General features: G+C 41.0%; 1 protein-coding gene across 7 annotated transcripts in view; it reads right to left on the bottom strand.

Moving 5' to 3' along the window:
- The window catches only part of LOC106575132 (zinc finger protein 385B), a 183,755-nt gene that overhangs the window by 38,635 nt on the left and 118,607 nt on the right, over positions 1-26,513 (bottom strand). For all 7 annotated transcript variants that reach the window (XM_082963360.1, XM_082963361.1, XM_014151361.3 and 4 more), the window contains one exon: positions 1,136-1,246. In XM_082963360.1, the coding sequence (XP_082819486.1) occupies positions 1,136-1,246 (111 nt within the window). The remainder of the gene's footprint in view (positions 1-1,135; positions 1,247-26,513) is intronic.

The raw sequence follows: 26,513 nt of genomic DNA, 5'->3' as shown, positions 1-26,513 counted from the left end.
CACTACAGTTCAGTAGAAACTGAAGATTCTTGGATAACCATTGAAACACACTGACAAGAAAGAACCTCCCTTGATACCCTCCCTTGAAACTTCCATTATGTCCCAAAGGAGTTGGTAAGGAAACTTAAAAGTCAATGTTCCAAGTCCTGTTTCGCCCAAAGTGCTGTGGTTTGTTTGATTTTATGACCATGATGAGTGGAGGACAGTGGAACCCTCCTCTTCCACAGTAGGGCTTATTTCACAAGATCTCGCTCTTTTTTCCTCCTCTCTCTGTCACTGTCTCTCTCTGACTGCATCCATTTGATGAGCCTTTCAGAGTCAATAACTGCTACCTAATTACACAGGGTAGAGAATGTCAACTCCACAATACTTAAACACTGCAATGCTTAAGCTCTCCTGAACGCTGCCTGTCTACAACAGTCTCAAACACCCTCAGTCATTTCACATGTCTGGCGAGAGAATGAGAGAGGAGAACACTTGGACCGAGGACAATAGAGCCCAGTTGCTGTCAATTGAAGAGGCATTAAACAGGAGACACAACAAGCAGTATGTTAACGAATAGCAAATCGCCGTGTCCACCCCACTGTTTTTAGCTCCCGAGTGGCACAGCGGTCTAAGGCACTGCATCTCAGTGCTAGAGGCATCACTACAGACCCTGGTTAGATACCGGACTGTATCACAACCTGTCGTGATCGGGAGTCCCATAGGGCGGCGCACAATTGGCCCAGCGTCGTCCGCGTTAGGGAAGGGTTTGGCCATCATTGTAAATAAGAATTTGTTCTTAACTGACTTGCCTCGTTAAATAAAGGTTAAATAAAGAACACATTTAAAAATATTCCCCTTCTGCATAATCCATAACATCCTATAGAGTTGATTGACTGTCAGAGACCTTACTGACAACTTACATTTGTCCTAATATGGACGCCGGCAAATAGATGTCTTGATATCATTAATTGTATTAATCATATATTAGCGTACTCCCTGAACCTTTAGAGTAGACTGTCTGGGGAACACACACTTCACACAACTTAATAAAGCTACCTGAAGACAAATGACAATGCACAAAGCTGTGAGAGAGAGAGTGAGAGTGAGTGAGAGTGAGAAAGAGAGAGAGAAGGGATTCCCATATACTCACATCTGAGTTGAAGCGCAGTTGGCAGATGTTGCAGGAAATAACTTGCTTTCTCTTCGGTGCGATGGAGACTCCAAATGTGTGATTAATTACGGCCTTCTGCACAGGGTCCATCTGGAAAACAAGCAGAGCACATAGAGACCAGATTAAAAATAAAGGGGGAGAAAAGAGAAAAGGAGAGAGAGTATGTGTGTGTGAGAGCAGGGGCGCAACTTTGACTGGGAACGGGTGGGAAATGCCCCCCCCCCCCACACACACACATTCTGAAATTGCATTTCTGTCCCCCCCAGTTTGATAGTTGGAATGTGATACAAAACGTGACACGGTGTGCTTTAAGACAATGCAGATGCCTCCGAGCGGTCGGGTAGGCTCTTTTGGAGTGTTTATCGGACCGGACACCACAGAGCAGGCTGACAGGCTGTGTGAAGGCAACGTTTCTGGAAGGTTGGCTGGACCTACACGGAAGAGTTGAACATAGTTCAGTGTGTACTGGCTACTGCTGTATAACCTAACAGAAAAAAACGAAACTATTGTTTATTCGCAGTGCTGAGCTAGTATTGTAACTGACATGTAACGTTATTTAATGTTTCATCCCCTTTCGACTGAGGTGAATGAATAAACTACAGTAGCCACCACAGCCAGGTCAGCTCTAGCCTGTAGTTATCTGTCAGATAGTAGTAATAACCACGTCATATCGTTATCTAACAGCAGTTGTTTGTATGGAAAAGTTTTGTAGCCTTTGTTTTGTCATGTTTAACAAGTAAATGAACCTGGCAAGCTTTCGCCAGTTGATGTACCATTATTTTTGCCTCAATCAAACTAGACCTGAATCAAACGGTGAAACCACCAGCCATACAATCGAAGATTGATATTCTGATGTTTTTTCAGTGCAATGTGAGTTATATTAGTCAGTATGTCAATGTAACGTTACTGATCTGTCAGTTTCCCAAGCTAATTCCCTTCTTTTCACACTGACACAGTAAAAAACAGCTCTAAAATTACAGGCTTCACTGTCATGGTGCACAGTAGTGATCTGCGCTGGACCGATTTCTTCATCCTGCTCCCGCCCGCACCTGCTGGTTTTCTGTCGGACTCCCACTCCCTACTGCAAGAACTGGTCCCAAACCCAACTGCAGTGCCGCAATGTTATTTTAGGCATATGTGACGTAGCTCACTTGCCTGCCATGTTCCCAGGAACCCTATAGTCAATATCAAATGTGCAATAATAACTTAAGAAATAGGTTAAAATACCAGAGATTCTCACATGGCCCTTACATTGTATTACTGGGCTTTATCAGCCAATATGTGTAGATGTAGTTTGAAGAGAGCAGAATTAGAGAGACTTGCACTTTTTCTTGAGCTATTTTCATAGCCTATCCTTTAGGAGTAGGAAGATTTTCAGACGGAGAAATATGTGTGATCAATATTTAGGCCTATTACTATTCAATGTAGTAAACTATAGCCTAACTTATAGCCTAATCATGGGCCTATTTAGGATAACTGCCCAGTGCTTCTCTGCCCATGTATACATAGGCTATAGCCACCGAGGTAAAGACAGTTTCAGGTTGGATATTCGACTGATATTTGCCCGTAGCTTTCCTTACGTCCACCAACAGCAGTTAGGGACCGTCAGCATAGTGACAAATCAAACATTTCGAATTTCAATAGCTCTTTAGCCATTACTCCTAAAACTGGTTGTAGCTAACCCGATGGCATAGACACACATTGCGCACACTTTTGTTTTGTCGATTTACATCTCGCACTATTTTAAACTATTTATTTAAATTTTTGAATTTCAATAGCTCATTGGTCATATGACCTACTGACTTCAAACAAGGTTCAGAATGTCCACTCAGTGGGCCTACACATTGCACACCCTTTAGTTTGTCCACTTATCTCACACATTTTTACATTAATTTTTCTAAATTTAAAATGTCAATAGTAATAGTTTAATAGTACTAAAGGGTGTGCAATGTGTAGGCCCACTGAGTGGACATTCTGAACCGTGTTTGAAGTCAGTAGGTCACATGACCAAGGAGCTATTGAAATTCGAATGTAAAAAAAGTTTGTACTTTGTTTACACTCCCTAACTAATTCAACTAGGAATACAAAATGCTGCTCACATTTCTATGTTTATTAGCTTTGGAAAGCGAATTAATGTCCAAATCGTGAAAATCATTTTCCCAACATCATGACACTTATTTGGAGTCTGTGGCTCAAGTGGTATGAAAGCTATTGAGGTTTGAAAGCGCGAATATCCATCGAATATCCAACTTGAAACTGTCTTTACCTCGGTCTATAGCCTACTCTATTTAATTGGGACCAAACGCACACCTGATCTCATAAGTATGGCTACTGAACTGGAAGCAGAGAGAATGATGACAGCGAGACTTGTGACATTTTGCATAGTCCTACATGATATAGCCTACCTTTTAGGAGTATGATTTGCAGGCAAAGACAAATAAATGGGTAATCCATACTTATTGAAAATTAAAAGGCGCAACACTCCGCTCACCATAGTAGCCCCGTTTATGTGCGTGTTGTGCCTTTTCCTTTTCAATGATGATTACATTTTTTAGATTGCACTTTGACTCACGTTGGGTGAGCGCCCTCCACTTATTTTCATTATCATTATGTATTTACAGACACTAGTAAAGTACAGTCTAATCATATTTAAGTTAATTTCCAATTCAGGTTAACTGCCACGTGATTCTCCACCCATGTAGGCAGCCTACTCTATTTCAATGAGACCACACATACTAGGCGCACTTGAACTCTCACGCCCAACTAGGAGAGGTAGGCTACTGAAGGTGAAGCTGGGAATTCTGAGTGTGTGAATAGTGCGAAAAATATGTGATTTTAATACAATAGGTATTAAGCATACAAAGCAGAAAAAGGACTGTTTCAAAAATAATCAGCTGGACAACAAAACTATTTTCATCCCAAAGTTGTCTGTCTGACTGCCCGCACCTGCCTGCAGCATGAAAAATGCTGACCGCCCCGCAATGATCTCTGTGGGGACTCGCAAGTCCCGCAGGCATCCCTTGGGAATGCAGCCCTCTAGTGCAGTCAGTACCCAACACTATGCTCATCATGTCTTAGCAGGATCAGATAGTGACAGGGTCCCAGCAGGGTCAGACAGCCAAGGAAGACCAGTCTACGGAGCTCAGGTGAATTTTGCAGTATATGATGTGAATGATACAAAGTTCCATCTTGAATTGATGGGTAGACCTACAGTAGCTACAGGATAGCAGTTTAAGTTTAAACTGCAGTAATCTCTGGCATAAATTACTGCAGATAAAACAATCCATTGAATGTACTATATGCCAGTGAAACTGAATATCATGCACTCAGGAATTGTATTATTCTGCTTGAGGTTTAAAGCACAAAGGGGACATATTTGCATATGTTGTGGTCTTGTGAAGGCTGACTGAATTCTGGCGAAGAGTATGTTCTTTTATTTCAACATGTTTACAGATTGTCCCTTTTTTTGTTTGCTTGGAAATGTTGATACTGGAGACTTATCAGAATTATAAATATATATAAATATATACAGTTGAAGTCGGAAGTTTACATACACTTAGGTTAGAGTCATTAAAACTCGTTTTTCAACCAATCCACAAATTTCTTGTTAACGAATTAAAGTTTTGGCAAGTCGGTTAGGACATATACTTAGTGCATGACACAAGTAATTTCTGGAACAATTATTTACAGACAGATTATTTCACTTATAATTCACTGCATCACAAATCCAGTGGGTCAGAAGTTTACATACACTAAGTTGACTGTGCCTTTAAACAGCTTGGAAAATTCCTGAAAATTATGTTATGGCTTTAGAAGTTCTGATAGGTTAATTGTCATAATTTGAGTCAATTGGAGGTGTACCTTTGGATGAATTTCAAGGCCTACCTTCAAACTCAATGGCTCTTTAATTGACATCATGGGAAAAATCAAAAGAAATCAGCCAAGACCTCAGAAAAAAACGGTAGACCTCCACAAGTCTGGTTCATCAATTTCCAAATGCCTGAAGGTACCACGTTCATCTGTACAAACAATAGTACGCAAGTAAAAACACCATGGGACCATGCAGCCGTCATACCGCTCAGGAAGGAGACGCATTCTGTCTCCTAGAGATGAACGTACTTTGGTGAAATCAATCCCAGAACAGTAGCAAAGGACCTTGTGAAGATGCTGGAGGAAACAGGTACAAAAGTATCTATATCCACAGTAAAACGAGTCCTATATTGACATTACCTGAAAGGCCACTCAGCAAGGAAGAAGCAAATTCTCCAAAACCGCCATTAAAAAGCCAGACTACGGTTTGCATCTGCACAAGGGGGGACATTTTTGGAGAAATGTCCTCTGGTCTGGTGAAACAAAAATAGAACTGTTTGGCCATAATGACCATCGTTATGTTTGGAGGAAAAAGGGGAGGCTTGCAAGCCGAAGAACCCCATCCCAACCGTGAAGCTCGTGGGTGGCAGCATCATGTTGTGGGGGTGCTTTGCTGCAGGAGAGACTGGTGCACTTCACAAGATGCACCCCTTCTGAAAAAACCTACACTCGATCCCTCCGATGTCAACAACTACAGACCAGTATCCCTTCTTTCTTTTCTCTCCAAAACTCTTGAACGTGCCGTCCTTGGCCAGCTCTCCTGCTATCTCTCTCAGAATGACCTTCTTGATCCTAATCAGTCAGGTTTCAAGACTGGGCATTCAACTGAGACTGCTCTTCTCTGTGTCACGGAGGCTCTCCGCACTGCTAAAGCTAACTCTCTCTCCTCTGCTCTCATCCTTCTAGACCTATCTGCTGCCTTTGATACTGTGAACCATCAGATCCTCCTCTCCACCCTCTCCGAGTTGGGCATCTCCGGCGCGGCCCACGCTTGGATTGCGTCCTACCTGACAGATCGCTCCTACCAGGTGGCGTGGCGAGAATCTGTCTCCGCACCATGCGCTCTCACCACTGGTGTCCCCCAGGGCTCTGTTCTAGGCCCTCTCCTATTCTCGCTATACACCAAGTCACTTGGCTCTGTCATATCCTCACATGGTCTCTCCTATCATTGCTATGCAGACGACACACAATTAATCTTCTCCTTTCCCCCTTCTGATAACCAGGCGGCGAATCGCATCTCTGCATGTCTGTCAGACATATCAGTGTGGATGACGGATCACCAGCTCAAGCTGAACCTCGGCAAGACGGAGCTGCTCTTCCTCCCGGGGAAGGACTGCCCGTTCCATGATCTCGCCATCACGGTTGACAACTCCCTTGTGTCCTCCTCCCAGAGTGCTAAGAACCTTGGCGTGATCCTGGACAACACCCTGTCGTTCTCCACTAACATCAAGGCGGTGACCCGATCCTGTAGGTTCATGCTCTACAACATTCGCAGAGTACGACCCTGCCTCACACAGGAAGCGGCGCAGGTCCTAATCCAGGCACTTGTCATCTCCCGTCTGGATTACTGCAACTCGCTGTTGGCTGGGCTCCCTGCCTGTGCCATTAAACCCCTACAACTCATCCAGAACGCCGCAGCCCGTCTGGTGTTCAACCTTCCCAAGTTCTCTCACGTCACCCCGCTCCTCCGCTCTCTCCACTGGCTTCCAGTTGAAGCTCGCATCCGCTACAAGACCATGGTGATTGCCTACGGAGCTGTGAAGGGAACGGCACCTCCATACCTTCAGGCTCTGATCAGGCCCTACACCCAAACAAGGGCACTGCGTTCATCCACCACTGGCCTGCTGGCCCCCCTACCTCTGAGGAAGCACAGTTCCCGCTCAGCCCAGTCAAAACTGTTCGCTGCTCTGGCACCCCAATGGTGGAACAAGCTCCCTCACGACGCCAGGACAGCGGAGTCAATCACCACCTTCCGGAGACACCTGAAACCCCACCTCTTTAAGGAATACCTAGGATAGGATAAAGTAATCCTTCTAACCCCCCCCCCCCCCCTTAAAAGATTTAGATGCACTATTGTAAAGTGGTTGTTCCACTGGATATCATAAGGTGAATGCACCATTTTGTAAGTCGCTCTGGATAAGAGCGTCTGCTAAATGACTTAAATGTAAATGTAAATGTAAATGTAAGATAGATGGCATCATGAGGCAGGAAACATATGTGGATATATTGAAGCAACATCTCAAGAAATCAGTCTGGAAGTTAAAGGGGGTGCCAGTGCCCCTGTGACAACAATTTTGGACCCCCTTGTGGCCCCCCTAAATGTGGAGTATGAAATCATTTTTACACAACTAATTTTTGCTATTGTTATTTTTTTATATCCGTTATTAGACAGTGGCAACGCGGAACACTAATTTAACCCATACATTTTCTAGAGGGACGGCTTTAGGCGGAACACAACAGTATCGTACCACATGCATCTGCAAGTTTGCCTGCAATGCAGTGAAGAAAACGTTATGACAACAATACCGTCTAATGTAACTTGCCCCTCTAACAGTACAACTGGCCCCAGCTTGGCCCCCCCAGTTGAAATGGTCTAGAACCGCCACTGCACACCTACTCATTCAAGGGTTTATCTTTATTTTTTATTATTTTCTACATTGTAGAATAATAGTGTGTCACGCCCTGACCTGAGAGAGCCTTTTTATGTCTCTATTTAGGTTTGGTCAGGGTGTGATTTGGGTGGGCATTCTATGTCTGTATTTCTATGTTGGGGATTGCATTGCTTCAGCCGGGTATGGCTCCCAATCAGGAACAGCTGTACATCATTGTTGCTGATTGGGAGTCATACTTAGGCAGCATGTTTTTCCTTTGGGTTTTGTGGGTAGATGTTTTCTGTTTAGTGTGTTAGGATACCTGACAGGACTGTTTGGCTGTCGTCTGTTTTTTCTTTGTGAATTGCCTTTTTTCATCTAAAATAAAAGATGAACAAATTCCACGCTGCACCTTGGTCTACTACTTCAGACAGCCGTTACATAATGAAGACATTAAAACTATGAAATAATACATATGGAAACATGTAGTAACCAAAAAAGTGTTAAACAAATCAAAATACATTTTATATTTGAGATTCTTCAAAGTAGCCACCCTTTGGTTTGATAACAGCTTTGCACACTCTTGGCATTCTCTCAACCAGCTTCATGAGGTAGTCATCTGGAATGCATTTCAATTAACAGGTGTGCCTTGTTAAAAGTTAATTTATGGAATTTCTTTCCTTCTTAATGCGTTTGAGCCTATCAGTTGTGTTGTGGTAAGGTATGGTTGGTATACAGAATATAGCCCTATTTGGTAAAAGACCAAGTTCTTATTATGGCAAGAACAGCACAAATATCAAAGAGAATCAACAGTCCATCATTACTTTAAGACATGAAGGTCAGTGAACTCAGAAAATTTCAAGAACTTTGAAAGTTTCTTTAAGTGCAGTCACAAAAACCATCAAGCCCTATGATGAAACTGGCTCTCATGAGGACCACCACAGGAATGGAAGACCCAGAGTTACCGCTGCAGCAGAGGTTAAGTTCATTAGAGTTACCAGCCTCAGAAATTGCAGCCCAAATAAATGCTTCACTGAGTTCAAGTAACAGACACATCTCAAAATCAATTGCGTGAATCAGACGATCATGGTCAAAATCATGGAAAGAAACCACTACTAAATGACACCAATAAGAAGAAGAGGCTTGCTTGGGCCAGGAAACACAAGCAATGGACATTTGTCCTTTGGTCTGATGAGTCCAAATTTGACATTTTTGGTTTTAACCGCCATGTCTTTGTGAGATGCAGAGTAGGTGAACAGATGATCTCTGCATATGTGGTTCCCACCGTGAAGCATGGAGGAGGTGTGATGTGGTTTGCTGGTGACACTGTCAGTGATTTATTTAGAATTCAAAGCACACGTAACCAGCATGGCTACCAAAACATTCTGCAGCAATACGCCATCCCATCTGGTTTAGCGCTTAGTCGACCATCATTTGTTTTTCAACAGGACAATGACACAACACACCTCCAGGCTGTGTAAGGGCTATTTGGCCAAGAAGGAGAGTGATGGAGTGCTTCATCAGATGACCTGCCCTCCACAATCACCCGACCTCAACCCAATTGAGATGGTTTGGGATGAGTTGGACTGCAGAGAGAAGGAAAAGCAGCTTATGTGAGAACTCCTTCAAGACTGTTGAAAAGCATTCCAGGTGAAGCTGGTTGAGAGAATGCCAAGAGTGTACAAAGCTGTCTTCAAGGCAAAGGGTGGCTACTTTGAAGAATCTAAAATCTAAAATCTATTTTTATTTGTTTAACACTTTTTTGGTTACTAAATGATTCCATATGTTTTATTTAATAATTTTGATGTCTTCACTATTATTCTACAATGTAAAAATAAAGAAAAACCCTTGAATGAGTAGGTGTCCAAACCTTTGACTGGTACTGTATATATTTTCTAAAACATTCAGTCAGGTCCATAAATATTTGGACGTTCACCAAGTTATTATTATTTTAGCTGTCACCCAAAAGTAATGGGACAATTGGCTGCACAGCTGTTCCATGGCCAGGTGTGTGTTATTCCCTCATTAGTGCATTTACAAGTAAGCAGCTGAAAGGTCTAGAGTTGATTTCAAGTGTGGCATTTGCATTTGGAATCTGTTGCTGTTAACCCTCAATAAGTCCGAAGTGCTGTCACTGCCAGTGAAGCAAGCCATCATTAGGCTGAAAAATGTAAACAAACCCATCAGAGAGATAGCAAAAACAGTAGGTGTGGCCAAATCAACTATTTGGTACATTCTTAAGAAGAAAGAACGTACTGGTGAGCTCAGGAATTCCAAAAGGCCCGAAAGACCACAGAAAACAATGGTGGTGGAAGATAGAATAATTGTTTCCCTGGTGAAGAAAAAACCCTTCACAACAGTTGGCCAGATCAAGAACACCCTCCAGGAGGTAGGCATATCTGTGTCAAAGTCAACAATCAAGAGAAGACTTCACCAGAGTAAATGGGTTAAAGACGAGACGTGTAAATTTGGTGTCCGAAGTCCATTCATTTAACATAAAAATATAAATATGTATAAATATAATATTAAATCACTCAACTCTTACCCTTCTTTTGACCCAGAAATATTTGTGTTGCAAACTATTAAATTAAGGGAGTTATTGAGGTCTAAATTGTCAAAATGTCTTTTAGTGTAACTGTCCGTGTTAAAATTCTAATGACAAATGTGTTTTTAAAATGTAGAAATTCATCCTAAAAATATAAATGAACACCCACTGCATTATTGTGTTAGTGTTTGCAACAATATATAGAATAATGTGCGACATACAGTATCTAAAAAATATTTCAAAACTTGAATAACTTTTGTCCGGACTTTTGTGCTTCATCAATGTCATTCAGTATAACAAAGGAAAAAAGCAATTTTAAAGCCTATCACATGATGGTAATCATGTGACAGTGTGTGACATCACAAAGAATACCTTTTATGAATGTCATGAGGTGAGTAAATCTCTCTGAAATATTTGATGATTTCATCTTTTCACCGTCTAGTAACCTTTGTAACAACAACACAGAAAACATACTTTTTATGTTATTATTTTATAAAACAACATCAACCTGCACCTCCAGAGCTGGAGCAACCATCTGAGTCCTTGACTCCAGAACGAGAGAAATCCCTTGATGCTCCAGCAGAGGTGGGACTTTCAGAAGCAAAATGCAGAAGCAGAAACAGAAGACAGCCTGTCCATGACGGTGAAACCACCAGAGGACTTAAAAGGAAAGTTCGTAATAGACAATTACGATTACCAGCCATTTGTCGGCCATGTTCTGAAGGTTGTGGGAGAGGAGATGGAAATCAGTTGCATGCAACAAGCAGCTGAAAGAAATAATTCATTTGCATGGCCCCAAGTTAAGGACATCACATACTACTTCAAGTCGGATATCCAAGCAGTAATCTCCGAACCAGAGCCGTATAAAACGAAGGAATTCAAAACTCTGCAACTCTGACTGGGAAAGGTTTACAGAGCTTTATTAGTCCAAATTCCAAGTTACGCACCAGTTAGGCTACAGAATACTACATAGGCCTACACAAGAAAACGACATACACAAGCAATCTAAAAAGAAATCCATGTTTTAAAGAAGTTGTTGATTGATGAGTTCAGCTTAAGAACGTTGATGAGTTCCATTTGATGTTCAGACAATGGATTTGGTTAATATTCTGATGTTCAGAATACAGAAATGTTTTGTTTTGATGTTGGTGGAATAATTTTGTATGCATTTTCTTTCAAATGCCTGATATGATTTGAGAAAGATATCCACTGTTTCGTGATGATTTTAAGCTATGTTTAATTAATGCTTTGTTTGAAATGTTCAATGCTTATTTAATCCTACGTGAATGAAATTGTACCTCATGTGCCAGTAAATTATGTTTGTTGCATAGTAAAACCCATGTTTTTTATGTGTGTGGCATATGGGTCATTTCTCTCTCTCTAGTATGGAAGCGACCTAAGTTCAGTTACCCTGCACATTTTAAACATCTTATCCTGTTTTTTACATAGTTTTATAACAACAAAATAATTGCTAAAAGAAAAATACTATTGCTGCTATTAATAATAGTTCATAGGATCATAATTGTTATTGCTGAAGGAATCACATTTAATCAATATTTGTGTGCCGTAGTGATATGTGTCATTCAGGGTAACAAAATATTGTCATACAGTATAACACCAGTATTTTATATTAAAATACAATAACTTGGTTTTGTTGACTCAGAGAGACAAAAACAAATCTCAAAGGATGAGGTGAAAGATATTTTCATAGATTTTTGCATTTTTTTCAGTGTAAGGCAGGAAGTTTTTGTACAAAACCTTCAACAAATTTCGAGTTGAACCCGTGACACATCAAATATGTGGTATTCAAAATAAAATAATGTCATTTTTTCTGCATAGTTTTATTTCCGCCAGTCTAGGCATGGGTATATAACCTTGTGATTATGAAAAATGGGCATAAAATTAAATAAAATTAAAAAACACTTTTACCAGGGTACATTCATATGAATCCCAATAAAAATGAATTATTGGCTTTATTCTTGAATATAACTAAAATAAGGGCATAGGTGACACTCCAATGAACATAAAAAAGCCTTGAAATGGCTTTTTGTAATTGCTGTTGTATTTTTTTGCTACTTTGAAAACCTTATACGTCTGTGACCCAAATACATTTACATTTTTACATTTACGTCATTTAGCAGACGCTCTTATTACAAATTGGTGCATTCACCTATGATATCCAGCGGAACAACCACTTTACAATAGTACATCTATATCTTTTTTCTGGGGGGGAGGGGGAGTGTTAGAAGGATTACTTAATCCTATCCCAAGTATTTACCAAAGGGTTTACCAAAGATGTAAACCATTGGTAAGCCTCAAACTGGAAGACCAGATTAGAGTTTGCAAAAAACCTGTACAGTTCTGGAACAGAAACTATGGACAGATGAGACAAAGATCAACTTGTACCAGAATGATGGGAAGAGAAGAGTATGGAGAAGGAAGGAACTACTCATGAGCCGAAGCATACCACCTCATCTGTGAAGCATGGTGGAGGTAGTGTTATGGCGTGGGCATGTATGGCTGCCAATGATTCTGGTTCCTTTGCATTTATTGATGATGTGACTGCTGACAAAAGCAGCAGGATGAATTCTGAAATGTTAGGGCTGTATATTATCTGCTCAGATTCAGCCAAATGCGTCAAATCTCATTGGATGGCACTTCACAGTGCAGATGAACAATGACCGAAGCATACTGCGAAAGCAACCCAATACTTTCTTAAGGCAAACACGTGGAATGTTCTGCAATGGCCAAGTCAATCCCCTGACCTGAATCCAATTGAGCATGCATTTCACTTGCTGAAGGCAAAACACTGCAAGAACAAGCAGGAATTGAAGACAGCTGCAGTAAAGGCCTGGCAGAGTATCACCAGAGAAGAAACCCAGCTGTATATGTGTATAGGTTCCAGACTTCAGGCAGTCATTGTCTGCAAAGGATTTGCAACCAAGTATTAAAACTCACAATTGAATTTATGATAATGTTAAAGCTGATCTTCCCCCTCCCCACTTCTAAAACCAAAGTTGCACCGAAGAGAGAGAGAGGGGAGGGAAAGAGCATAGAGAGAAAGACAGAGATTAATGGAGAGAGAGAGAGACAGCAAGAGAGCGAGAGAGTTTGGGTGAAAAAGGATGATGTACACAGATGTGTATACAGGAAAACAGGGGATATCAAGTCAAACCAACAGTTTTTGTTTATGTAAGTAAAACCATTAGAACCACTAGAGGGATTAAGCAAACAGCAGGGAGGCAGAGATGTGGAAAATCAGCAGTCATTGATTCTCTGTGCGAATGCCAGAGCAGCGATCAATTTCAAACGTGTTTATCCACAATGCTTATCATTTAATAGAATAAACATTCAGTTGACAAGAGTAGAATCAAAGTCCCAGTCTCTCTGTTCCACTGTCTTAGATCTCACCTTCAAAGTAAAAAAACTGAATAGCAAGAAACCATATTGAAGAATAAAAGAAAGTGGGTGTTTGTTATAAAACCATAAAAGCAATGATTCATTACCGCCATAACCCTTTTGGGCATCGAAGACTATGGGTGCATCCCAAATGGCATCCTATTCCCTAGTTAGTGCACCGGGTATATCCACCAATTCTGTGCCTTTTGATATGTAATCTTGTTGAAAAGAAAATGTACGATTTCACCGCTATTTGACATGCTGTCATAAAGACCACATCTTCAACGTAATGAAAAACATGTTTTCCCATCTCAAAAGGTTAACTTCTTTGAGATGGGGGCAGTATTTTCACGACCGGATAAAAAAACGTACCCGATTTAATCTGGTTACTACTTCTGCCCAGAAACTATAATATGCAGATTTGGATAGAAAACACTCTAAAGTTTCTGAAACTGTTTGAATGGTGTCTGTGAGTATAACAGAACTCATATGGCAGGCAAAAACCTGAGAAGATTCCATGCAGGAAGTGCCCTGTCTTACAATTTGTTGTCCTTCTGTTGCGTCTCTATCAAAATTACAGCATCTGTGCTGTTACGTGGCACTTTCTAAGGCTTCCATTGGCTCTCTAAAGCCGCCAGAAAGTGGAATGGGGTGTCTGCTGTCTCAGGGCAAAGTATAGGAGCAGAGTTTGTAAGTGGTCAGCCTGGGGACAGTGAGACTGGAGATGCGCAGTCACGAGAACTCGCCATTTTTTTCTTTCTCTCTTTGAATGAATACAACGTTGCCCGGTTGGAATATTATCGCTATTTTACGAGGAAAATAGCATAAAAATTGATTTTAAACAGCGTTTGACATGCTTCGAAGTACGGTCAGGGACAGCTGGTGATCGTTGTTCCTGATTGGGAGTCATATATTTAGGAGTATGTTTGTCACTTGGGTTTGTGGGTGGTTGTGCTAACACTGCTAGTCTTTTTGGTTGTAGTAAGCCTGGCGTGAGTTTCGTGGTTATTGGTTTCCTGTGTATACTTTGCTTTAATTTGTTATTCTTTACATTAAAAGATGAGTATCCACATTCCACCTGCAGTTTGGTCCATTCAACATGGCTGTATTTATGACATGTTGTTGAAGTAGAAGTCCTGGGAGTGCGTTCTGACAAAGAACAACAAAGGTAATCCAATTTTTCTAATAGTAATTCTGAGTTTAGGCTGCCCTGACGTTGGCGGGTCTGAATAGCTAGCCTTGATGGCCGAGCTATGTACTCAGAATATTGCAAAATGTGCTTTCGCCGAAAAGCTATTTTATCAGACATAGCGATTGCATAAAGGAGTTCTGTATCTATAATTCGTAAAATAATTATGTATTTTGTCAATGTTTATCATGAGTAATTTAGTAAATTCACCAGAAGTTTTCGGTGGGTATGCTAGTTCTGAACATCACATGCTAATGTAAAAAGCTGGTTTTTGATATAAATATGAACTTGATTGAACAAAACATGCATGTATTGTATAACATAATGTCCTAGGAGTGTCATCTGTTGAAGATCATCAAAGGTTAGTGCTGCATTTAGCTGTGGTTTGGGTTTATGTGACATATATGCTTGCTTGGAAAATGGCTGTGTGATTATTTGTGTCAATGTACTCTCCTTACATAATCTAATGTTTTGCTTTCGCTTTTGTCATTTTAGGCAAAAATTGAAAAAAGGGTCTGATCCTTAAGAGTGGCCAGTGATTCCATGTCTATGTACTGTATATAGGGCAGCAGCCTCTAAGGTGAAGGGTTGAGTAACTGGGTATTAGCTAGTGATGGGCTATTAACCTGTTGGGTCTAGGGGGCAGCATTTGCACGTCTGGATAAAAAAAATGTACCCGATTTAATCTGGTTACTAATCCTACCCAGTAACTAGAATATGCATATACTTATTATATATGGATAGAAAACACTCTAAAGTTTCCAAAACTGTTTGAATGGTGTCTGTGAGTATAACAGAACTCATTTGGCAGGCAAAACCCTGAGACATTTTCTGACAGGAAGTGGATACCTGATGTGTTGTATTGATTTTAAACCTATCCCATTGAAAAACACAGGGGTTTAGGAATATTTTGGCACTTCCTATTGCTTCCACTAGATGTCACCAGCCTTTACAAAGTGTTTTGAGTCTTCTGGAGGGAGATCTGACCGAACAAGAGCCATGGAACGGTGATGTCCCATTAGACACCTGGCGCGCTACTTCATGTTGGGTACCCTCGTTCCAATACGTTATAAAAGGCTATGCATTCGTCCACCTTGAATATTATTCATGTTCTGGTTAAAAAAGGCCCTAATGATTTATGCTATACAACGTTTGACATGTTTGAACGAACGGAAATATATTTTTTCCCCTCGTTCATGACGAGAAGTCCGGCTGGCTTACATCATGTGCTAACGAGACGGAGATTTTTGGACATAAATGATGAGCTTTTTTGAACAAAACTACATTCGTTATGGACCTGTGATACCTGGAAGTGACATCTGATGAAGAGAATCAAAGGTAATGGATTATTTACATAGTATTTTCGATTTTAGATCTCCCCAACATGACGTCTAGTCTGTATCGCAACGCGTATTTTTCTGGGCACAGTGCTCAGATTATTGCAAAGTGTGATTTCCCAGTAAGGTTATTTTTAAATCTGGCAAGTTGATTGCGTTCAAAAGATGTAAATCTATAATTCTTTAAATGACAATATAATATTTTACCAATGTTTTCTAATTTTAATTATTTAATTTGTGACGCTGACTTGACTGCCGGTTATTGGAGGGAAACGATTTCCTCAACATCAATGCCATAGTAAAACGCTGTTTTTGTATATAAATATGAACTTGATAGAACTAAAAATGCATGCATTGTCTAACATAATGTCCTAGGAGTGTCATCTGATGGAGATTGTAAAAGGTTAGTGTATCATTTTAGCTGGTTTTATGGTTTTGGTGACCCTGTCTTTGACTTGACAAAACATTACACACAACTCTTGTAAATGTACTGTCCTAACATACTCTAAATTTATGCTTTCGCCGTAAAACCTTTTTGAAATCGTAAAACGTGGTTAGATTAAGGAGATGTTTATCTTTCAAATGGTGTAACATAGTTGTATTTTTGAAAAATTTGAATTTTGACATTTATTTGGATTCAAATTTGCCGCTCTTGAAATGCACCTGCTGTTGATGGAGTGCACCACAGGTGGCACGCTAGCGTCCCACCTAGCCCCAAGAGGTTAACAGTCTGATGGCCTTGAGATAGAAGCTGTTTTTCAGTTTCTCTGTCCCAGCTTTGACGCACCTGTACTGACCTCACCTTCTGAATGATAGCGGGGTGAACAGGCAGTGGCTTGGGTGGTTGATGTCTTTGATCTTTTTGGCCTTTTTGTGACATAGGGTGCTGTAGGTGTCCTGGAGGGCAGGCAGTGTTCAACCGGTGATGCGTTGGGTAGACCGCACACCCTTTAAAGAGCCCTGCGTTTGTGGGCGGTGCAGTTGCCGTACCAGGCAGTGAAACAGCCTGACAGGATGCTCTCAATTGTGCATCTGTAAACATTTGTGAGGGTCTTAACCTGATATGGATAGGGGGCAGTATTTTCACGGCCGGATGAAAAACTGTACCCAATTTAAACTGGTTACTACTCTTGCCCAGAAACGAGAATATGCATATTATTAGTAGATTTGGATATAAAACACTCTGAAGTTTGTAAAACTGTTTGAATGGTGTCTGAGTATAACAGAACTCATATGGCAGGCAAAAACCTGAGAAAAAGTCAACCAGGAAGTGGAGGATCTGAGAATTGTAGATCTTCTTTCTAGTCCCTTTCGAAACTACAGTATCTGTGGGGTTACGTTGCACTTTCTAAGGCTTCCATTGGCTGTCTAAAGCCTTCAGAAAGTGACTTGAGCCTTCTCCTGTCACTGGGCAGAGGAGCTCAGTTACTGAGTGGTCTGCCTGGCAACAAACGTATTGGATATGCGCGGTCCCGCAGGCACGCTGTTTTTGCTTTTTCTCCTTGAATGAATACGCTATTGTCCGGTTGGAATATTATTGCAATTTTACATTAAAAATACCTTAAAGATTAATTTTAAACAGCGTTTGACATGCTTATAAGTACGGTAATGGAACATTTTGACTTTTTGTGTCTCGAATTGCGCTCGCGCGTTATCATTTGGATAGTGACCTGAACGCACGAACAAAACGGAGGTATTTGGACATAACTATGGATTATTTCGAACAAAAACAACATTTCTTGTGGAAGTAGTAGTCCTGGGAGTGCATTCTGACGAAGATCAGCAAAGGTAAGAGCATATTTCTAACACTAATTCTGAGTTTAGGTAGCCCCGAACTTGGCGGGTGTCTGAATAGCTTGCTATGATCGCAAGCTATGTACTCAGAATATTGAAAAATGTGCTTTCTCCGTAAAGCTATTTTAAAATCTGACACAGCGGTTGCATAAAGGAGTTCTGTATCTTTAATTCTTAAAATAATTGTTATTTTGTCAACGTTTATGATGAGTATTTTTGTAAATTCACCGGAAGCTTTTAGTGGGAATACATTTTCTAAACATCACGTGCCAATGTAAAATGCTGTTTTTGGATATAAATATGAACTTGATTGAACAAAACATACATGTATTGTGTAACATAATGTCCTAGGAGTGTCATCTGATGAAGATCGTCAAAGGTTAGTGCTTCATTTAGCTGTGTTTCGGGTTTTATTGACATGTCCTTGCTTGGAAAATGGCTGTGTGGTTATATTGGTCTATGTACTCTCCTAACATAATGTAATGTTTTGCTTTCACTGTAAAGCCTTTTTGAAATTGGACAATGTGGTTGGATTAACCTGTTGGGGATAGGGGGCAGTATTTTCACGGCCGGATGAAAAAACGTACCCAATTTAAACTGGTTACTACTCTTGCCCAGAAATGAGAATATGCATATTATTAGTAGATTTGGATATAAAACACTCTGAAGTTTCTAAAACTGTTTGAATGGTGTCTGTGAGTATAACAGAACTCATATGGCAGGCCAAAACCTGAGAAGATTCCAAACAGGAAGCGCCCTCTCTGACCATTTCTTGGCCTTTGTCATCTCTTTCCAAAACAGAGGATCTCTGCTGTAACGTGACACATTGTAAGGCTCCCATAGGCTCTCAGAAGGCGCCAGAACGTTGAATGATGACTCTGCAGTTACTGGCTGAAAAACAGTAGCGCATTTGGTAAGTGGTCGATCTGAGAACAATGAGACGGGTGCGCGCGTGTACGTGAAGAGTCCATGTTACTTTTTCTGTCTTTGAACGAAAACAACGACTCCCGGTCGGAATATTATCGCTATTTTACACGAAAAATCGCATAAATTGATTTTAAACAGCGTTTGACATGCTTCGAAGTACGGTAATGGAATATTTTGAAATTTTGTCACGATATGCGCCGGCGCGTCACCCTTCGGATAGTGTCTTGAACGCACGAACAAAACGCCGCTATTTGGATATAACTATGGATTATTTGGAACCAAAACAACATTGGGTGTTGAAGTAGAAGTCCTGGGAGTGCATTCTGACGAAAGAACAGCAAAGGTAATCCAATTTTTCTTATAGTAAATCTGAGTTTGGTGAGTACCAAACTTGGTGGGTGTCAAAATAGCCCGGCCATCACAGGCTAGCTATCTAATCAGAATATTGCAAAATGTGCTTTCACCGAAAAGCTATTTTAAAATCGGACACCGCGATTGCATAAAGGAGTTCTGTATCTATAATTCTTTAAATAATTGTTATGCTTTTTGTGAACGTTTATCGTGAGTAATTTAGTAAATTGTTAGGAAATTCCCCGGAAGTTTGCGGGGGGTATGCTAGTTCTGAACGTCACATGCTAATGTAAAAAGCTGGTTTTTGATATAAATATGAACTTGATTGAACAAAACATGCATGTATTGTATAACAATGTCCTAGGACTGTCATCTGATGATCATTAAAGGTTAGTGCTGCATTTAGCTGTGGTTTTGGTTTTTGTGACATATGCTAGCTTGAAAAAATGGGTGTCTGAATATTTCTGTCTGGGTACTCTGCTGACATAATCTAATGTTTTGCTTTCGTTGTAAAGCCTTTTTGAAATCGAACAATGTGGTTAGATAAAGGAGAGTCTTGTCTTTAAAATGGTGTAAAATAGTTGTATGTTTGAGAAATTGAAATGCTTGGATGAGGTTTTTCTATTTCGCGTCACGCTGTTCCATTGGCTAGGCGGAACGTCTGTCCTCAACAGGTTTTAAGGACCAAGCCAAATTTATTCAGCCTGTGTCTGTGGGTGAACAGGGAGTACAGGAGGGGTGTTGAGCACGTACCCTTGTGGGGCCCCTGTGTTGAGGATCAGGATCATTTTTTTTTTTTCTACCTTCACCACCTGGGGGCTGCCCGTCAAGAAATACAATCCCAGTTGCACAGGGCGGGGTTCAGACCCAGGGCCCCGAGCTTAATAATGAGCTTGGAGGGTACAATGGTGTTGAAGGCTGAGCTATAGTCAAATAACAGAATTCTTACATACTGTTGAAGTCAGAAGTTTACATACACTTAGGTTAAAGTCATTAAAACATGTTTTTCAACTACTCCACAAATTTCCTTTCAGCAAACTATAGTTTTGGCAAGTCGGTTAGGACATCTACTTTGTGCATGACACAAGTAATTATTCCAACAATTGTTTACAGACAGATAATATCACTTATAATTCACTGTTTCACAATCCCAGTGGGTCAGAAGTTTACATACACTGAGTTGACTGTGCCTTTTAAAAGCTTAGAAAATTCCTGAAAATTATGTCATGGCTTTAGAAGCTTCTGATAGGCTAATTGACATCATATGAGTCAATTGGAGGTGTACCTGTGGATGCATTTCAAGGCCTACCTTGAATAAAAAGAAATCAGCCAAGACCTCAGAAAAAAATGGTAGACCTCCACAAGTCTGGTTCATCCTTGGGAGCAATTTCCAAATGCCTGAAGGTACCACGTTCATCTGTACAAACAATAGTACGCAAGTATACACACCATGGGACCACGCAGCCATCATACCGCTCAGGAAGAAGACGCGTTCTGTCTCCTAGAGATGAACACACTCTGGTGCGAAAAGTACAAATCAATCCAAGAACAACAGCAAAGGACCTTGTGAAGATGCTGGAGGAAACCGGTACAAAGGTATCTATATCCACAGTAAAAACAAGTCCTATATCGACATAACCTGAAAGGCCACTCAGCAAGGAAGAAGCCACTGCTCAAAACCGCCATAAAAAAGCCAGACTACGGTTTGCAACTGCACATGGGGACAAAGGTCATACTTTTTGGAGAAATTTCGTCTGGTCTGATGAAACAGAAATAGAACAGTTTGGCCATAATGACCATCATTATGTTTGGAGGAAAAGGGGGAAGCTTGCAAGCTGAAGACACCATCCCAACCGTGAAGCACGGGGGTGGCAGCATCATGTTGTGGGGGTGCTTTGCTGCAGGAGGGACTAGTGCACTTCACAAGATAGATGGCATCATGAGGCAGGAAAATGATGTGGATATATTGAAGCAACATCTCAAGACATCAGTCAGGAAGTTAAAACTTGGTTGCAAATGGGCCTTCCAAATGGACAATGACCCCAAGAACACTTCAAAAGTTGTGGCAAAATGGCTTAAGAACAACAAAGTCAAGGTATTGGAGTGGCCATCACAAAAGCCCTGACCTTAATCCCATAGAAATTGTGGGGAGAACTGAAAAAGCGTGTGCGAGCAAGGAGGTCTACAAACCTGACTCAGTAACACCAGCTCTGTCAGGAGGAATGGGACAACATTCACCCAACTTATTGTGGGAAGCTTCTGGAAGGCTACCCAAAACATTTGACCCAAGTTAAATAATTAAAAGCAATGCTACCAAATACTAATTGAGTGTATGTAAACTTCTGACCCACTGGGAATGTGATGAAAGAAATAAAAGCTGAAATAAATCAATCACTCTACTATTATTCTGACATTTCACATTCTTAAAATGGTGATCCTATCTGACCAAAGACAGGGAAGTTTTACTCAGATTAAATGTCAGGAATTGTGAAAAACTGAGTTTAAATGTATTTGGCTAAGGTGTATGTAAACTTCTGACTTCAACTGTAGGTTTTCCTTTTGTCCAGATGGGATAGGGCAGTGTGCAGTGCGATGGCGATTGCATTGTCTGTGGATCTATTGGGGTGGTAAACGAATTGAAGTGGGTCTAGGGTGTTAGGTAATGTAGAGGTGATATGATCCTTAACTAGCATCTCAAAGCACTTCATGATGACAGAAGTGAGTGCTATGGGGCGATAATTTAGTTCAGTTACCTTTGCTTTCTTGGGTACAGGAACAATTGTGGACATCTTGAAGCAAGTGGGGACAGCAGACTGGGATAGGGAGAGATTGAATATGTCCGTAAACACTCCAGCCAGCTGGTCTGAGGACGCGGCTAGGGATGCCGCCTGGGCCGGGAGCCTTGCGAGAGCTAACACCCTTAAATGTCTTACTCACGTCAGCCACGGAGAACGAGAGCCCACAGTCCTTGGGAGTGGGCCACGTTGGTGGCACTGTGTTATCCTCAAAGCAGGGAAAGAAGGTGTTTAGCTTGTCCAGGAGCAAGACATCAGTGTCCGCGACGTGGCAGGTTTTCCCTTTGTAATCAGTGATTGTCTGTAGACCCTGCCAAATTTGTCTCGTGTCTAAGCCTTTGAACGTTTGGCCTGGTTGAGAGCCTTATGGAGGGAATAACTACACTGTTTGTATTCAACCATATTCCTAGTCACCTTGCCATGGTTAAATGCGGTGGTTCACGTTTTTAGTTTTGCGCAAATGCTGCCATCTACCCACGGTTTCTGGTTTGGGTAGGTTATAATAGTCACCGTGGGAACAACATCCCTTAAGACACTTTCTGAAGAACTCAGTCTCCGTGTATTCTGTACGTCAACGTTATTCTCAGAGGCTACCCAGAACATATCCCAGTCCACGTGACCAAAACAATCTTGGTCAGACCAGCAATGAATATACTTCCTGTTTGACTTCCTGCCTATAGGAAGAGAGGAGCAAAATGAGTTGTGATCTGATTTGCCGAAGGGAGGGCCTTGCAGGCATCCCGGAAATGGGAATAGCAGTGATCAAGTTTTTACATAGTGAATGCTACAGTCAATGTGTTGATAGAACTTCGGTAGCGTTTTCCTCAAATGTGCTTTGTTAACAACTCATAAGGATCCACCCCTTTTTTAAAAATGTTTGTCTAAAATGACATACCAAAATTGAACTGCCTGCAGCTCAGGCCCTGAAGCAAGGATATGCATATTCTTGGTACCATTTGAAAGAAAACACTTTGAAGTTTGTGGAAATGCGAAAGGAATGTAGGAGAATATAACACAATAGATCTGGTAAAAGATAATACAAAGAGAACCAATCGTTCTTTTGTATTTTTTTTGTACCATCATCTTTGAAATGCAAGAGAAAGGCCATGATGTATTATTTCAGCCCAGGTGGAATTTGGATTTTGGCCACTAGATGGCAGCAGAATATGTGCAAAGTTTTAGACTGATCCAATGAACCATTGCATGTCTGTTAAACATTTTGTATCAAGACTGCCCAATTGTGCCTAATTGGTTTATTAATAACTTTTCATGTTCAAAATTGTGCACCCTCAAACAATACCATGGTATTCTTTCTCTGTAATAGCTACTGTAAATTGGACAGTGCAGTTATATTAACAAGAATTTAAGCTGTCTGACAATATTGGATATATCTATGTCCTGGGACATTTGCTTGTTACTTACAACTTCATGCTAATCACATTAGCCTACGTTAGCTCAACCGTCCCGTGGAAGGGACACCGATCCCAAAGAATTTCTTAAATCTCCAGCTACAATAAATGCGGCCTCAGGATATGTGGTTTCCAGTTTGAATAAAGTCCAGTGTAGTTCCTTGAGGGCCGTCGTGGTATCGGCTTGAGGGGGAATATACAAGTCTGTGACTATAACCGAAGAGAATTCTTTTGGGAGGTAATACGGTTGACATTTGATTGTGGTATTCTAGGTTGGGTGAACAAAAGGACTTGAGTATGTTATCACAATCACAGCATGAGTAGTTAATCATGAAACATACACTGCCTTTCTTCTTCCCGGGGAGTTCTTTATTCCTTTCTGCACGATGTACTTAGAGCCCAGCTGGCTATATGGACGGGGACATTATATCCAGAAAGAGCCATGATTCCGTGAAGCAGAGTATGTTAGTCTCTGTCTCTCTGGAAGGAGATCCTCGCCCTGCGTTCGTCTACTTAATTGTCCAGAGACTGAACGTTAGCCAGTAATATACTCGGAAACGGTGCATGGTGTGCACACCTAAGTCGGACTAGAAGTCCATTTCGAATACCTCTTTTCTGCCGGCGTCATCTTGGAGGAGCCTCTGGGATAAGTTAAATTGCCCTGGGGGGTATGAACAAAGGATCCAGTTCAGGAAAGTCGTATTCCTGGTCGTAATGCTGGTGAGTTACCGCCACTCTGATATCCAAAAGTTCTTTCCGGCTGTATGTAATAACATAACAAAAACATTCTGGGCTAATGTAAGAAATAACGCAAAAAAGCAAATACTGCAAAGTTGCTTAGGAGATAGAAGTAGAGCTGCCATGTCTGTTGGTGCCAAATTGCAGGAGATGCAGACTAGGTAACAAGGTAGAGAGTGCCGAAGGCTATGCTTGCAGAAGAGACAAAAGGGGTCTGGCGACAGGCGCAGGAATACATCATCTGGGTTTTAATTACACCCAAAACAAACACGTATACAAAACACTGGGATGTACCCAAACAAAAGAGCAAGGGTAAACCTCGTAGAACGACACGGGACGAGACCTGTAAAAGCACAATGCACAAACACGCAGCAAAGGGGCACCATTTATACAAACACAATCAGTTAGGAATGGGAACCAGGTGTGCGTAATGACACAGTTCAGTGCCGCCTAGAAGGCCGGTGACGTCAACCTTCCGGAACTGGTGAATAGAATGAGCAGCAGTACCGGGGGGATATGTGAGTAGCGGGGTTTCTGTCTAGCTTGCTGGGTTGAGCTCAACCAAGCAGTGATTAAATGAGTCAATATGCCTCTCAGAACTTGGTGTGAAAAACCAGTTGATAATCAACCAAACAAAATAGCATAACAGCTGTAAATCTAGAGGTAAACTCTGGTGAATTTCATGGGGCACCGAGGAGCAGTTTGAAAACAGCAAACACACAAAGGCAGTTACCTATGTTGAAGTGCGTGTATCAGTAGGGATTCAGGAGAGACTTAGGAGTGACAAAAATACATACCACCCTACACTCTTTTTCTGGCTAGAATTTCCAGTGTCTCTCACATACACCTTAGCCAACTACATTTAAACTTAGTTTATCACAATTCCTGACATTTAATCCTTGTAAAAATTCCCTCTTAGGTCAGTTAACCTGTTTAGGATAGGGGGCAGTATTTTCACGGCCGGATAAAATACGTACCGATTTTAATCTGGTTATTACTCGTGCCCAGAAACAAGAATATGCATATAATTAGTAGATGTGGATAGAAAACACCCTAAAGTTTCCAAAACTGTTTGAATGGTGTCTGAGTATAACAGAACTCATATGGCAGGCCAAAACCTGAAGATTCTAAACAGGAAGTGCCCTCTGACCATTTCTTGGCCTTCTATAGCCTCTTTATGGAAAATAGAGGATCTCTGCTGTAACGTGACACTTTGCAAGGCTCTCAGAAGGCACCAGAACCGGGAATGATGACTCTGCAGTCCCTGGGCGAAAAACAGTAGGGCATTTGGAAAGTGGTCGATCTGAGAACAATGACACGGGCGTGCGCATGCATGTGAAGACTCCATTTTCAACTTTCAGTGTTTCAACGAAAACAAGGTCTCCCGGTCGGAATAGTATCGCTATTTTACGAGAAAAATCGCTTAAATTGATTTTAAACAGCGTTTGACATGCTTCGAAGTACGGTAATGGAATATTTTGAAATTGTCACGATACGCGCCTGCGCATCACCCTTCGGATAGTGTCTTGAACGCAAGAACAAAACGCAACAATTTGGATATAACTATGGATTATTTGGAACCAAAACAACATTGGGTGTTGAAGTAGAAGTCCTGGGAGTGCATTCTGACAAAGAACAGCAAAGGTAATCCAATTTTTCTTATAGTAAATCTGAGTTTGGTGAGTACCAAACTTGGTGGGTGTCAAAATAGCTAGCCATGATGGCCGGGCTATCTACTCAGAATATTGCAAAATGTGCTTTCACCGAAAAGCTATTTTAAAATCGGACACCGCGATTGCATAAAGGAGTTCTGTATCTATAATTCTTTAAATAATTGTTATGCTTTTTGTGAACGTTTATCGTGAGTAATTTAGTAAATTGTTAGCAAATTCCCCGGAAGTTTGCGGGGGGTATGCTAGTTCTGAACGTCACATGCTAATGTAAAAAGCTGGTTTTTGATATAAATATGAACTTGATTGAACAAAACATGCATGTATTGTATAACAATGTCCTAGGAGTGTCATCTGATCATCAAAGGTTAGTGCTGCATTTAGCTGTGGTTTTGGTTTTTATGACATTATATGCTAGCTTGAAAAATGGGTGTGATTATTTCTGGCTGGGTACTCTCTTGACATAATCTAAAGTTTTGCTTTCGTTGTTAAGCCTTTTTGAAATCGAACAATGTGGTTAGATAAAGGAGAGTCTTTAAAATGGTGTAAAATAGTCATATTTTTGAGGAGTTCGCGCCACGCCCTGTCATTGGATATTGGCGAGGCGATACATCTATTAAGATCACCACTTTATTTTAAGAATGTGAAATGTCAGAATAATAGGAGTGATTGATTTATTTCAGCTTTTATTTCTTTCATCACATTCCCAGTGGGTCAGAAGTTTACATACACTCAATTAGTA

Source organism: Salmo salar, chromosome 17 (genome assembly GCF_965601325.2).
Source record: "Salmo salar chromosome 17, fSalSal1, whole genome shotgun sequence".
Taxonomy (NCBI): Eukaryota; Metazoa; Chordata; class Actinopteri; order Salmoniformes; family Salmonidae; genus Salmo; species Salmo salar.
The sequence above is the reverse complement of the archived record's forward strand: the minus strand, read 5'-3'. Positions and strand labels throughout refer to the sequence as shown.